The 15,941-nt window shown below is 45.9% G+C and overlaps 1 protein-coding gene across 1 annotated transcript in view; it reads right to left on the bottom strand.

Annotated features, from left to right (window-relative positions):
- Window positions 1–6,507: 6,507 nt before the first annotated feature.
- Window positions 6,508–15,941, bottom strand: part of LOC121843881 (tripeptidyl-peptidase 2-like) — a 42,865-nt gene continuing 33,431 nt past the window's right edge. The window contains 8 exon segments of the mRNA XM_042313743.1: window positions 6,508–6,909; window positions 8,245–8,496; window positions 9,283–9,314; window positions 10,370–10,457; window positions 10,953–11,066; window positions 12,451–12,551; window positions 13,799–13,943; window positions 14,652–14,719. Coding sequence (XP_042169677.1) covers window positions 6,627–6,909; window positions 8,245–8,496; window positions 9,283–9,314; window positions 10,370–10,457; window positions 10,953–11,066; window positions 12,451–12,551; window positions 13,799–13,943; window positions 14,652–14,719 — 1,083 coding nt within the window. The 3' untranslated portion in view covers window positions 6,508–6,626.

Genomic DNA, 15,941 nt, shown 5'->3' with positions numbered 1-15,941 from the left:
ACAAGTCATACTGCTTCTCTCTCATCGTTTACAACTAGTGACAAGTCATACTGCTTCTCTCTCATCATTTACAACTAGTGGCAAGTCATACTGCTTCTCTCTCATCGTTTACAACTAGTGACAAGTCATACTGCTTCTCTCTCAACTAGTGACAAGTCATACTGCTCTCTCAACTAGTGACAAGTCATACTGCTTCTCTCAACTAGTGACAAGTCATACTGCTTCTCTCTCATCGTTTACAACTAGTGACAAGTCATACTGCTTCTCTCTCAACTAGTCAAGTGACATACTGCTTCTCTCTCACAACTAGTGGCAAGTCATACTGCTTCTCTCTCATCGTTTACAACTAGTGACAAGTCATACTGCTTCTCTCATCGTTTACAACTAGTGACAAGTCATACTGCTTCTCTCTCATCGTTTACAACTAGTGACAAGTCATACTGCTTCTCTCTCATCATTTACAACTAGTGGCAAGTCATACTGCTTCTCTCTCATCGTTTACAACTAGTGGCAAGTCATACTGCTTCTCTCTCATCGTTTACAACTAGTGACAAGTCATACTGCTTCTCTCTCAACTAGTGACAAGTCATACTGCTTCTCTCAACTAGTGACAAGTCATACTGCTTCTCTCTCATCGTTTACAACTAGTGGCAAGTCATACTAACTAGTGACAAGTCATACTGCTTCTCTCTCATCGTTTACAACTAGTGACAAGTCATACTGCTTCTCTCTCTCTCAACTAGTGACAAGTCATACTGTTCATACTCTTCTCTCTCACAAACTAGTGGCAAGTCATACTGCTTCTCTCTCATCGTTTACAACTAGTGGCAAGTCATACTGCTTCTCTCTCAACTAGTGGCAGTCATACTGCTTCTCTCTCAACTAGTGACAAGTCATACTGCTCTCAACTCAAGTCATCGTTTACAACTAGTGACAAGTCATACTGCTTCTCTCTCATCGTTTACAACTAGTGACAAGTCATACTGCTTCTCTCTCATCGTTTACAACTAGTGACAAGTCATACTGCTTCTCTCTCATCGTTTACAACTAGTGACAAGTCATACTGCTTCTCTCTCATGTTTACAACTAGTGACAAGTCATACTGCTTCTCTCTCATCATTTACAACTAGTGGCAAGTCATACTGCTTCTCTCTCATCGTTTACAACTAGTGGCTAAGTCATACTGCTTCTCTCTCATCGTTTACAACTAGTGACAAGTCATACTGCTTCTCTCTCATCGTTTACAACTAGTGGCAAGTCATACTGCTTCTCTCTCATCGTTTACAACTAGTGGCAAGTCATACTGCTTCTCTCTCATCGTTTACAACTAGTGACAAGTCATACTGCTCTCTCTCATCATACTGTTTACAACTAGTGGCAAGTCATACTGCTTCTCTCTCATCTTTACAACTAGTGGCAAGTCATACTGCTTCTCTCTCATCGTTTACAACTAGTGGCAAGTCATACTGCTTCTCTCTCATCGTTTACAACTAGTGGCAAGTCATACTGCTTCTCTCTCAACTAGTGGCAAGTCATACTGCTTCTCAACTAGTGACAAGTCATACTGCTTCTCTCTCATCTAGTGACAAGTCATACAACTAGTGACAAGTCATACTGCTTCTCTCTCATCGTTTACAACTAGTGACAAGTCATACTGCTTCTCTCTCATCGTTTACAACTAGTGACAAGTCATACTGCTTCTCTCTCATCGTTTACAACTAGTGACAAGTCATACTGCTTCTCTCTCATCTTTACAACTAGTGACAAGTCATACTGCTTCTCTCTCATCGTTTACAACTAGTGACAAGTCATACTGCTTCTCTCTCATCGTTTACAACTAGTGACAAGTCATACTGCTTCTCTCTCATCATTTACAACTAGTGACAAGTCATACTGCTTCTCTCTCTAGTGACAAGTCATACTGTTTACAACTAGTGACAAGTCATACTGCTTCTCAAGTCATCAACTAGTGACAAGTCATACTGCTTCTCTCTCAACTAGTGACAAGTCATACTGCTTCTCTCTCAACTAGTGACAAGTCATACTTCTCTCTCTCAAGTCATCTCTCTCTCATCAACTAGTGACAAGTCATACTGCTTCTCTCTCATCGTTTACAACTAGTGACAAGTCATACTGCTCCTCTCTCATCGTTTACAACTAGTGACAAGTCATACTGCTTCTCTCTCATCGTTTACAACTAGTGACAAGTCATACTGCTTCTCTCTCATCGTTTACAACTACTGACAAGTCATACTGCTTCTCTCTCATCATTTACAACTAGTGGCTATTCATACTGCTTCTCTCTCATCGTTTACAACTAGTGGCTCGTCATACTGCTTCTCTCTCATCGTTTACAACTAGTGGCAAGTCATACTGCTTCTCTCTCAACTAGTGACAAGTCATACTGCTCTCTCAACTAGTGACAAGTCATACTGCTTCTCTCTGACATCATACTGTTTACAACTAGTGACAAGTCATACTGCTTCTCTCTCATCAAACTAGTGACAAGTCATACTGCTTCTCTCTCATCGTTTACAACTAGTGACAAGTCATACTGCTTCTCTCTCATCTCTCAACTAGTGACAAGTCATACTGCTTCTCTCTCATCGTTTACAACTAGTGGCAAGTCATACTGCTTCTCTCTCATCAACATTACAACTAGTGGCAAGTCATACTGCTTCTCTCTCATCGTTTACAACTAGTGGCAAGTCATACTGCTTCTCTCTCATCTACAACTAGTGGCAAGTCATACTGCTTCTCTCTCATCGTTTACAACTAGTGGCAAGTCATACTGCTTCTCTCTCATCGTTTACAACTAGTGGCAAGTCATACTGCTTCTCTCTCAACTAGTGGCAAGTCATACTGCCTCTCTCAACGAGTGACAAGTCATACTGCAACTAGTGACAAGTCATACTGCTTCTCTCTCATCGTTTACAACTAGTGACAAGTCATACTGCTTCTCTCATCGTTTACAACTAGTGACAAGTCATACTGCTTCTCTCTCAACAACTAGTGACAAGTCATACTGCTTCTCTCTCATCATTTACAACTAGTGGCAAGTCATACTGCTTCTCTCTCATCTTTTACAACTAGTGACAAGTCATACTGCTTCTCTCTCAACTAGTGACAAGTCATACTGCTTCTCTCTTTACAACTAGTGACAAGTCATACTGCTTCTCTCTCAACTAGTGACAAGTCATACTGCTTCTCTCTCATCGTTTACAACTAGTGACAAGTCATACTGCTACTCTCTCTCTCTCAACTAGTGACAAGTCATACTGCTTCTCTCTCATCGTTTACAACTAGTGGCAAGTCATACTGCTCTCTCTCATCGTTTACAACTAGTGGCAAGTCATACTGCTTCTCTCTCATCGTTTACAACTAGTGGCAAGTCATACTGCTTCTCTTTCAACTAGTGACAAGTCATACTGCTTCTCTCTCATCGTTTACAACTAGTGGCAAGTCATACTGCTTCTCTCTCATCGTTTACAACTAGTGGCAAGTCATACTGCTTCTCTAGTGACAAGTCATCTGCTTTATCAACTAGTGACAAGTCATACTGCTTCTCTCTCAACTAGTGACAAGTCATACTGCTTCTCTCAACTAGTGACAAGTCATACTGCTTCTCTCTCATCGTTTACAACTAGTGGCAAGTCATACTGCTTCTCTCTCAACTAGTGACAAGTCATACTGCTTCTCTGACAAGTCATACTGCTTCTCGTTTACAACTAGTGACAAGTCATACTGCTTCTCTCTCATCGTTTACAACTAGTGGCAAGTCATACTGCTTCTCTCTCATCGTTTACAACTAGTGGCAAGTCATACTGCTTCTCTCTCATCATTTACAACTAGTGGCAAGTCATACTGCATCTCTCTCAACTAGTGGCTAGTCATACTGCTTCTCTCTCAACTAGTGACAAGTCATACTGCTTCTCTCTCATCGTTTACAACTAGTGACAAGTCATACTGCTTCTCTCTCTTACAACTAGTGACAAGTTATACTGCTCCTCTCTCATCGTTTACAACTAGTGACAAGTCATACTGCTTCTCTCTCATCGTTTACAACTAGTGGCAAGTCATACTGCTTCTCTTTCATCGTTTACAACTAGTGACAAGTCATACTGCTTCTCTCTCAACTAGTGACAAGTCATACTGCTTCTCTCTCATCGTTTACAACTAGTGACAAGTCATACTGCTTCTCTCTCATCGTTTACAACTAGTGACAAGTCATACTGCTTCTCTCTCATCGTCTACAACTAGTGGCAAGTCATTCTGCTTCTCTCTCATCGTTTACAACTAGTGACAAGTCATACTGCTTCTCTCTCAACTAGTGACAAGTCATACTGCTTCTCTCTCATCGTTTAAACTAGTGACAAGTCATACTGCTTCTCTCTCAACTCATACTGCTACAACTAGTGGCAAGTCATACTGCTTCTCTCTCATCGTTTGGCAAGTCATACTGCTTCAACTAGTGACAAGTCATACTGCTTCTCTCTCATCGTCATACTGCTTTACAACTAGTGACAAGTCATACTGCTTCTCTCTCATCGTTTACAACTAGTGACAAGTCATACTGCTTCTCTCTCATCGTTTACAACTAGTGACAAGTCATACTGCTTCTCTCTCAACTAGTGGCAAGTCATACTTCTTCTCATCGTTTACAACTAGTGACAAGTCATACTGCTTCTCTCTCATCAACAACTAGTGACAAGTCATACTGCTCCTCTCTCATCGTTTACAACTAGTGACAAGTCATACTGCTTCTCTCTCATCGTTTACAACTAGTGGCAAGTCATACTGCTTCTCTCTCATCGTTTACAACTAGTGGCAAGTCATACTGCTTCTCTCTCATCATTTACAACTAGTGGCTAGTCATACTGCTTCTCTCTCATCGTTTACAACTAGTGACAAGTCATACTGCTTCTCTCTCAACTAGTGACAAGTCATACTGCTCCTCTCTCATCATTTACAACTAGTGACAAGTCCTACTGCTACTCTCTCTCTCAACTAGTGGCAAGTCATACTGCTTCTCTCTCAACTAGTGACAAGTCATACTGCTTCTCTCTCTCAAGTCATCATTTACAACTAGTGACAAGTCATACTGCTTCTCTCTCATCGTTTACAACTAGTGACAAGTCATACTGCTTCTCTCTCATCGTTTACAACTAGTGACAAGTCATACTGCTTCTCTCTCATCGTTTACAACTAGTGACAAGTCATACTGCTTCTCTCTCATCGTTTACAACTACTGACAAGTCATACTGCTTCTCTCTCATCATTTACAACTAGTGGCTATTCATACTGCTTCTCTCTCATCGTTTACAACTAGTGGCTCGTCATACTGCTTCTCTCTCATCGTTTACAACTAGTGGCAAGTCATACTGCTTCTCTCTCAACTAGTGACAAGTCATACTGCTTCTCTCTCATCGTTTACAACTAGCGACAAGTCATACTGCTACTCTCTCTCTCTCAACTAGTGACAAGTCATACTGCTTCTCTCTCATCGTTTACAACTAGTGGCAAGTCATACTGCTCTCTCTCATCGTTTACAACTAGTGGCAAGTCATACTGCTTCTCTCTCATCGTTTACAACTAGTGGCAAGTCATACTGCTTCTCTCTCATCGTTTACAACTAGTGACAAGTCATACTGCTTCTCTCTCAACTAGTGACAAGTCATACTGCTTCTCTACAACTAGTGACAAGTCATACTGCTTCTCAACTAGTGACAAGTCATACTGCTTCTCTCTCATCGTTTACAACTAGTGGCAAGTCATACTGCTTCTCCCTCATCGTTTACAACTAGTGGCAAGTCATACTGCTTCTCTCTCATCATTTACAACTAGTGACAAGTCATACTGCTTCTCTCTCAACTAGTGGCAAGTCATACTGCTTCTCTCTCAACTAGTGGCAAGTCATACTGCTTCTCTCTCATCGTTTACAACTAGTGGCAAGTCATACAGCCTCTCTTTCATCGTTTACAACTAGTGGCAAGTCATACTGCTTCTCTCTCAACTAGTGGCTAGTCATACTGCTTCTCTCTCAACTAGTGGCAAGTCATACTGCTTCTCTCTCTCTCAACTAGTGACAAGTTATACTGCTCCTCTCTCATCGTTTACAACTAGTGACAAGTCATACTGCTTCTCTCTCAACTAGTGACAAGTCATACTGCTTCTCTCTCATCGTTTACAACTAGTGACAAGTCATACTGCTTCTCTCTCATCGTTTACAACTAGTGACAAGTCATACTGCTTCTCTCTCATCGTTTACAACTAGTGACAAGTCATACTGCTTCTCTCTCATCGTTTACAACTAGTGACAAGTCATACTGCTTCTCTCTCATCGTTTACAACTAGTGACAAGTCATACTGCTTCTCTTTCATCGTTTACAACTAGTGGCAAGTCATACTGCTTCTCTCTCACTCTCTCAACTAGTGACAAGTCATACTGCTTCTCTCTCTCTCAACTAGTGACAAGTCATACTGCTTCTCTCTCTCTCAACTAGTGGCAAGTCATACTGCTTCTCTCTCATCGTTTACAACTAGTGACAAGTAGACCAGAACTAAACAACTAAACAGAACTCCTGAACACAACAAAGACCAGAGTGACGGACAGCAGCATGTACAAATCACAGGCCACGGAGTCGCAGGCAGGAACTAGAAAACCCCTCCCACCACACAGTGAAAAGAGCATCAAAGCAACATGCAACTAAAACTGTGACGCTAGCAAAGCTTGTGATTGGTTGAGAAGGATGCTGAGGGGGGGCCATAAAAGGAGTGAGCCAATCAGAGTGTAGGAGAGCTGTTGACTGACAGTAGAAAGAGCCACTCACTGCTTTCTTGCCGTATTCTCCCTTAGGCACGACCAGGGAGCCGGTCAGATAGCATCCTGGACATGTTCCTTTAGGAACCCTGGGGGAGAGACAGAGAGAGAGAGAGACAGAGAGAGAGAGAGAGAGGGGGGGAGAGAGAGACAGAGAGAGAGACAGAGAGAGGGAGGGAGAGAGACAGAGAGAGGGAGAGAGAGAGAGACAGAGAGAGAGAGAGAGAGAGAGACAGAGAGAGAGAGAGAGAGAGAGAGAAAGACAGAGAGAGAGAGAGAGAGAGAGAGAGAGAGAGAGAGAGAGAGGGAGAGAGGGATGGAGAAGGGGAGAGAGAGACTGTGTTTTTAGATGAAGGAGAACAGAGACAAACTGCTGAACATTACATCTCTAAACAGTGTTGAGTTGGGTCTCCATGGTGATGGATGGGTTCTTCTCAGAGAGGTCAGGTTCAGGGTTATGATTAGAGCCTCTAGCCCAGAGGCTGTGTTTTATCATCAGGCAGTGAAGGTGAAAAGAAGGGCTGAAACTGCAGGGGTCATTACATCTCAAACAGTGTTGAGGGTGGGTCTCCAGGGTGATGGATGGGTTCTTCTCAGAGGGGTGAGGTCAGGTTCAGGGTTGAGGGTTAGAGCCTCCAGGGGTGAGGCGCTCACTTCTCATCAGGGTGAGGGACAAAGAAGGGGTGAGGGTCTCCAGGGGTCAGGTGAGGGTCAGGGTCTCCAGGGGTGAGGGTCAGGGGTCAGGGTCTCCAGGGGTGAGGGTTAGGGTCGCCAGGGGTGAGGGTCAGGGGTCAGGGTCTCCAGGGTCAGGGTCACCAGGGGTGAGGGTCAGGGTCTCCAGGGGTGAGGGTCAGGGTCTCCAGGGGTGAGGGTCAGGGGTCAGGGTCTCCAGGGGTGAGGGTCAGGGTCTCCAGGGGTGAGGGTCAGGGGTCAGGGTCACCAGGGGTGAGGGTCAGGGTCACCAGGGGTGAGGGTCAGGGTCACCAGGGGTGAGGGTCAGGGTCACCAGGGGTGAGGGTCAGGGTCACCAGGGGTGAGGGTCAGGGTCACCAGGGGTGAGGGTCAGGGTCTCCAGGGGTGAGGGTCAGGGTCACCAGGGGTGAGGGTCAGGGTCTCCAGGGGTGAGGGTCAGGGTCTCCAGGGGTGAGGTTCAGGGGTCAGGGTCTCCAGGGGTGAGGGTCAGGGGTCAGGGTCTCCAGGGGTGAGGGTCAGGGGTCAGGGTCTCCAGGAGTGAGGGTCATGGTCTCCAGGGGTCAGGGTCTCCAGGGGTCAGGGTCTCCAGGGGTGAGGGTCAGCGTTGCCAGGGGTGAGGGTCAGGGTCTCCAGGGGTGAGGGTCAGGCGTCAGGGTCACCAGGGGTGAGGGTCAGGGTCTCCAGGGGTGAGGTTCAGGGGTCAGGGTCTCTAGGGGTCAGGGGTTACTTACTTGTCATCAGGCAGGGCTGTAACATAAAAAGGCTGGGTAGCTCCAGGGGTCAGGGTCAGGGAGTTGGTTTTCTTCTTAGCCAAGAGGGCAGCGCGGTGAGACTCATACACATCCAGGGTCAGAGTAGTGGACAGACGGTGGGACACCACAAACGGAAGGTCCTTCAGACGCTCCAGCTCACTGGCCTGCTCATGACGCACCTGCAGACGCAGCGTGTAGTCACCTTTCTCTAGTTTCAGAGAGTACTGATGGAGAGAGAGGAGAGGAGAGGAGAGGAGAGAGGGAGAAGAGAGGGAGAAGAGAGGGAGAAGAGAGGGAGGAGAGAGGGAGGAGAGAGGGAGAAGAGAGGGAGAAGAGAGGGAGAAGAGGGAGAAGAGAGGGTAAACATACAACATTATAAAATCAATGTACACAAACAACAAGTGTGCAGTTAAAATAGCCTAAAAACACATTTCTTCCCACAAGGCCGTGGGGTGAGACAGGGATGCAGCTTAAGCCCCACCCTCTTCAACATATATATATCAACGAATTGGCGAGAGCACTAGAACAGTCTGCAGCACCCGGCCTCAACCTACTAGAATCTGAAGTCAAATGTCTACTGTTTGCTGATGATCTGGTGCTTCTGTCACCAACCAAGGAGGGCCTACAGCAGCACCTAGATAGATTCTGGGCCCTGACAGACCTGGGCCCTGACAGACCTGGGCCCTGACAGACCTGGGCCCTGACAGACCTGGGCCCAGACCTGGGCCTGACAGACCTGGACCTGGGCCCTGACAGACCTGGGCCCTGACAGACCTGGGCCCTGACAGACCTGGGCCCTGACAGACCTGGGCCCTGACAGACCTGGGCCCTGACAGACCTGGGCCCTGACAGACCTGGGCCCTGACAGTAAATCTCAGTAAGACCAAAATAATGGTGTTCCAGAAAAGGTCCAGTCACCAGGACCACAAATACAAATTAAATGCCTGGTGTGGTAACTGGTGTGGTAGGAGTCTAGAGACCAGTAGTCTCTTCTAATGTTGTGGTTACTACCTGGTGTGGTAGGAGTCTCCAGAACCCAGCAGTCTCTGCTCTGGTTGTGTTGTGGTTATATCATGGTTGTGTTGTGGTTATATCATGGTTGTGTTGTGGTTATATCATGGTTGTGCTGTGGTTATATCATGGTTGTGTTGTGGTTATATCATGGTTGTGTTGTGGTTATATCATGGTTGTGTTGTGGTTATATCATGGTTGTGTTGTGGTTATATCATGGTTGTGTTGTGGTTATATCATGGTTGTGCTGTGGTTATATCATGGTTGTGTTGTGGTTATATCATGGTTGTGTTGTGGTTATATCATGGTTGTGTTGTGGTTATATCATGGTTGTGTTGTGGTTATATCATGGTTGTGTTATGGTTATATCATGGTTGTGTTGTGGTTATATCATGGTTGTGTTATGGTTATATCATGGTTGTGTTGTGGTTATATCATGGTTGTGGTTATATCATGGTTGTGTTGTGGTTATATCATGGTTGTGTTGTGGTTATATCATGGTTGTGCTGTGGTTCTATCATGGTTGTGCTGTGGTTATATCATGGTTGTGTTGTGGTTATATCATGGTTGTGTTGTGGTTATATCATGGTTGTGTTGTGGTTATATCATGGTTGTGTTGTGGTTATATCATGGTTGTGTTGTGGTTATATCATGGTTGTGTTATGGTTATATCATGGTTGTGTTGTTCTATCATGGTTGTGCTGTGGTTCTATCATGGTTGTGTTGTGGTTATATCATGGTTGTGTTGTGGTTATATCATGGTTGTGTTGTGGTTATATCATGGTTGTGTTGTGGTTATATCATGGTTGTGCTGTGGTTATATCATGGTTGTGGTGGTTATATCATGGTTGTGTTGTGGTTATATCATGGTTGTGTTGTGGTTATAACCAACAGTCTCTGTTGTGGTTATATCAGGTTGTGTTGTGGTTATATCATGGTTCATGTTGTGGTCACACATTACTGGACAGCTTGGGGTCACCTCTCCTGACTTAGGTTATATCATGGTTGTGTTTATATCAGCTGGTTATATCATGGGAGAGAGGTGGATCATGGTTGTGTTGTGGTTACTACCTGGTCAGGGTAGGCAGAACACAGTACTGGACAGCTGGGGAGAGAGGTAGAGCTGAGAGTCAAACTCTGATTCATACAACTGGTCACACATTACTGGACAGCGGGGGTCACTGGACAGCTGGGGAGAGAGGTGGAGAGAGGTCAGACACAGTACTGGACAGCTGGGGAGAGAGGTAGAGAGGTCAGACAGTACTGGACAGCTGGGGAGAGAGGTAGAGAGGTCAGACTGTACTGGACAGCTGGGGAGAGAGGTAGAGAGGTCAGACAGTACTGGACAGCTGGGGAGAGAGGTAGAGAGGTCAGACTGTACTGGACAGCTGGGGAGAGAGTAGAGAGGTCAGACAGTACTGGACAGCTGGGGAGAGAGGTAGAGAGGTCAGACTGTACTGGACAGCTGGGGAGAGAGGTAGAGAGGTCAGACACACAGTACTGGACAGCTGGGGAGAGAGGTAGAGAGGTCAGACAGTACTGGACAGCTAGGGAGAGAGGTAGAGAGGTCAGACAGTACTGGACAGCTAGGGAGAGAGGTAGAGAGGTCAGACAGTACTGGACAGCTAGGGAGAGAGGTAGAGAGGTCACACACACCAAACAGAGGTGTATAATACAACCTAGACACTCTCACCTGGTGGAAGCTGTAGGTGAGGATGATTTCGTAGAGCTGTCTGTTGTTGGGGAGGACGTCTCTGTGACCCAGAGCCTTGATCTTAGAACTCAGAGGTCTGGAAGAAGCAGGAAACAGACAGTTAGATGGGATGCTTGGGGATAGATGCTGTGGGTTAGACTGGGTACACTGAGACGATCTGTCAGGACTAGATGGGATGCTTGAGAATAGATGCTGTGGGTTAGACTCTGTACACTGAGACGATCTGTCAGGACTAGATGGGATGCTTGGGGATAGATGCTGTGGGTTAGACTCTGTACACTGAGACGATCTGTCAGGACTAGATGGGATGCTTGGGGATAGATGCTGTGGGTTAGACTCTGTACACTGAGACGATCTGTCAGGACTAGATGGGATGCTTGGGGATAGATGCTGTGGGTTAGACTCTGTACACTGAGACGATCTGTCAGGACTAGATGGGATGTGTGAGGATAGATGCTGTGGGTTAGACTCTGTAGACGTTATCATTGGGCGAAGGCAGGGTTTAAACTGCTGTGGGTTAGACTCTGTGGACATTATCAGGATTGGGCGAAGGCAGGGTTTAAACTGCTGTGGGTTAGACTCTGTAGACGTTATCAGGATTGGGCGAAGGCAGGGTTTAAACTGCTGTGTCCTCAGTGCCTGGTCTGTGTGCCCACATGGACCGGGAAGGAAGGAGGGTGGGGGGGCTGAGAGTTTCCTTCTGAGAGGATGGAGACATAGAAGCTGAGAGTTTCCTTCTGAGAGGATGGAGACATAGAAGCTGAGAGTTTCCTTCTGAGAGGATGGAGAAGCTGAGAGTTTCCTTCTGAGAGGATGGAGACATAGAAGCTGAGAGTTTCCTTCTGAGAGGATGGAGAAGCTGAGAGTTTCCTTCTGAGAGGATGGAGAAGCTGAGAGTTTCCTTCTGAGATGGAGGATGGAGAAGCTGAGAGTTTCCTTCTGAGTGGAGAAGCTGAGAGTCCTTCTGAGAGGATGGAAGCTGAAGTTTCCTTCTGAGAGGATGGAGAAGCTGAGAGTTTCCTTCTGAGAGGATGGAGAAGCTGAGTTTCCTTCTGAGTTTCCTTCTGAGAGGATGGAGAAGCTGAGAGTTTCCTTCTGAGAGGATGGAGAAGAGGATGGAGAAGCTGAGAGTTTCTGAGAGTTGAGAGTCCTTCTGAGAGGATGGAGAAGCTGAGAGTTTCCTTCTGAGAGGATGGAGAGGCTTTGAGAGGATTTCCTTCTGAGAGGATGGAGGAAGCTGAGAGTTTCCTTCTGAGAGGATGGAGAAGCTGTTTCCTCACAAAAAAACGAACACGTTTGAACACAGAAGTTAATCGTGAAGCTGACCAGATTAGTGACTAATGTAACCCGGTATATATATATCAGACTGTAGGTGGTGGGTAGAGGGGTAGGTAGGGGTTGTATTTGGAGACATATGACATATGAAATGTGTGGGTGGGTGTATTTCTTTAGTTTTGTACCTGAGTGGCTGGACCCAAGTCTTCAGGGTGATGCTGGGAGAAACGTCCTCGTACCTCAGGGGAGAGGACACCTCAAAACTAGTCACACCGTCTGATGCATGCTGGGTGAGACAAAAATCATGAGTCAGAAAAGGAAAGGACTTTTGGTCGTAAAACTGGTACGACACGTCCCACAACAAGGAGGAGTGTGTTCCTGCTGTGGTACGACACGTCCCACAACACAGAGGAGTGTGTTCCTGCTGTGGTACGACACGTCCCACAACACAGAGGAGTGTGTTCCTGCTGTGGTACGACACGTCCCACAACACAGAGGAGTGTGTTCCTGCTGTGGTATAGTTGTGTTTTCAGACCCCTTGACTTTTTCCACATTTTGTTACGTTACAGCCTTATTCTAACATGATTAAACAAACATCTAAAACACAATACCTCATAATGACATCACAATACCCCATAATGACATCACAATACCCCATAATGACATCACAATACCCCATGATGACATCACAATACCCCATGATGACATCACAATACCCCATGATGACATCACAATACCCCATGATGACATCACAATACCCCATAATGACATCACAATACCCCATGATGACATCACAATACCCCATGATGACATCACAATACCCCATGATGACATCACAATACCCCATGATGACATCACAATACCCCATGATGACATTCCTTCAACCTCATGGCTTGGTTTTTGATCTGACATGCACTGTCAACTGTGGGACCTTATATAGACAGGTGTGTGCCTTTCCAAATCATGTCCAATCAATTGAATTTACCACAGATGGACTCCAATCAAGTTGTAGAAACATCTCAAGGATGATCAATGGAAACAGGATGCACCTGAGCTCAATTTGGAGTCTCATAGCAAAGGGTCTGAATACTTATGTAAATAAAGTATTTATGTTTATTATATATTTGCAAAATGTTCTAAAAACCTGTTCTTGCTTTGTCATCATGGGGTATTGTGATGTCATCATGGGGTATTGTGATGTCATCATGGGGTATTGTGATGTCATCATGGGGTATTGTGATGTCATCATGGGGTATTGTGTGTGTCAAGTATAGGTGGTGTGTAGAGGTGTGATGTCATTCACTATGGGGTGATTGTGTGTAGATTGAGGAAAAACAAGTATAGGTGGTGTGTAGAGGTGAGGTGGTGTCTAGAGGTGAGGTGGTGTGTAGAGGTGAGGGTGGTGTGTAGAGGTGAGGGTGGTGTGTAGAGGTGAGGTGGTGTCTAGAGGTGAGGGTGGTGTGTAGAGGTGAGGTGGTGTCTAGAGGTGAGGGTGGTGTGTAGAGGTGAGGTGTCTAGGTGGTATATACTCACTATGTGTAGAGGTGACGGTGAGGTGGTGTGTAGAGGTGAGGTGGTGTGTAGAGGTGAGGGTGTGTAGAGGTGAGGGGTGTATATACTCACTAGAGGTGAGGTGGTGTGGAGAGGTGAGGTATGGTGTGTAGAGGTGAGGTGGTGTCTAGAGGTGAGGTGGTGTGTAGAGGTGAGGGTGTCAAAACAGTAGAGGTGAGGTGGTGTCTAGAGGTGGTATATACTCACTACTGTGTAGAGGTGAGGTGAGGTGGTCAGTCAAAACAGTGGAAGGAGATACTCTACTGTCCTCCCCGTGAGGAGACACTCAGTCAAAACAGCATCACATAACTCTACTGCCCACCACCGAGGGAGACACTCAGTCAAAACAGCATCACATAACTCTACTGTCCTCCCGACTAGAGAGGAGAGACACTCAGTCAAAACAGCATCACAGAGACACATAACTCTACTGTCCTCCCCGACTAGAGGAGAGACACTCAGTCAAAACAGCATCACATAACTCTACTGTCCTCCCCGACTAGAGTGGAGAGACACTCAGTCAAAACAGCATCACATAACTCTACTGTCCTCCCCGACTAGAGTGGAGAGACACTCAGTCAAAACAGAATCACATAACTCTACTGTCCTCCCCGACTAGAGGAGACACTCAGTCAAAACAGCATCACATAACTCTACTGTCCTCCCCGACTAGAGAGGAGAGACACTCAGTCAAAACAGCATCACAGAGACACATAACTCTACTGTCCTCCCCGACTAGAGAGGAGACACTCAGTCAAAACAGCATCACATAACTCTACTGTCCTCCCCGACTAGAGAGGAGACACTCAGTCAAAACAGCATCACATAACTCTACTGTCCTCCCCGACTAGAGAGGAGACACTCAGTCAAAACAGCATCACATAACTCTACTGTCCTCCCCGACTAGAGAGGAGAGACACTTGGTCGATAGAGAGAGATTCAGTCAAATGTTGCTACTGTCCTCCCCGACTAGAGGTCTCAGTGGACTAATCCATTGTGGAGGCCTGTCTCAGTGGACTAATCCATTGTGGAGGCCTGTCTCAGTGGACTAATCAACATAATCCATTGACTAGAGGAGGCCTGTCAGTGGACTAATCCATTGTGGAGGCCTGTCTCAGTGGACTAATCCATTGTAGAGGCCTGTCTCAGTGGACTAATCCATTATAGAGGCCTGTCAGAGTGGACTAATCCATTGTCCTGTCTAGAGTGGACTAATCCATTGTAGAGGCCTGTCTGAGTGGACTAATCCATTGTAGAGGCCTGTCTGAGTGGACTAATCCATTGTAGAGCCTGTCTCCCCCGGACTAATCCATTGTGGAGGCCTGTCTCAGTGGACTAATCCATTGTGGAGGCCTGTCTCAGTGGACTAATCCATTGTGGAGGCTCACATGGACTAATCTGTCCTGTCTCAGTGGACTAATCCATTGTGGAGGCCTGTCTCAGTGGACTAATCCATTGTGGAGGCCTCAGTGGACTAATCCAGTGGAGGCCTGTCTCAGTGGACTAATCCATTGTGGAGGCCTGTCTCAGTGGACTAATCCATTGTAGAGGCCTGTCTGAGTGGACTAATCCATTGTGGAGGCCTGTCAGAGTGGACTAATCCATTGTAGAGGCCTGTCAGAGTGGACTAATCCATTGTAGAGGCCTGTCTGAGTGGACTAATCCATTGTGGAGGCCTGTCAGAGTGGACTAATCCATCCTGACCCTGATTACACATAGAAGTAGACCTATAGACTACCTGATTACTGCTCATCCCTGGTGCAAATAGTTAATAGTTGATACAATGTTTCTAGTTCCTTGCAGACAGGCCATGTGTAGACAATGTGATTTATAGGATAGTTATTTTAATCAGGTTATTTTCTATCTGTGGGCTGGTTTTTATTTGTTGGTTTCATGTTGGCTGTTTTTACATAGTTGGTAATGGGAATAGAAGTTACTTTTCAGGTTTGTATCATTTTCATTTAGATTTGATGAACCACATGACATTAATGTTGAGATACGAAGACGTTATTATAAATTTAAATAAAACTATTACATGAAAATCATATCGCAGATCAGTAGAAACGGTAACTTGGCACTCCACATGGAAAAGGCTGCCAACCGCTGGTGTAGCCAGTTACCGGTA

The sequence above is a fragment of the Oncorhynchus tshawytscha genome, unplaced genomic scaffold, assembly GCF_018296145.1.
Source record: "Oncorhynchus tshawytscha isolate Ot180627B unplaced genomic scaffold, Otsh_v2.0 Un_contig_4076_pilon_pilon, whole genome shotgun sequence".
Classification (NCBI taxonomy): Eukaryota; Metazoa; Chordata; class Actinopteri; order Salmoniformes; family Salmonidae; genus Oncorhynchus; species Oncorhynchus tshawytscha.
The sequence above is the reverse complement of the archived record's forward strand: the minus strand, read 5'-3'. Positions and strand labels throughout refer to the sequence as shown.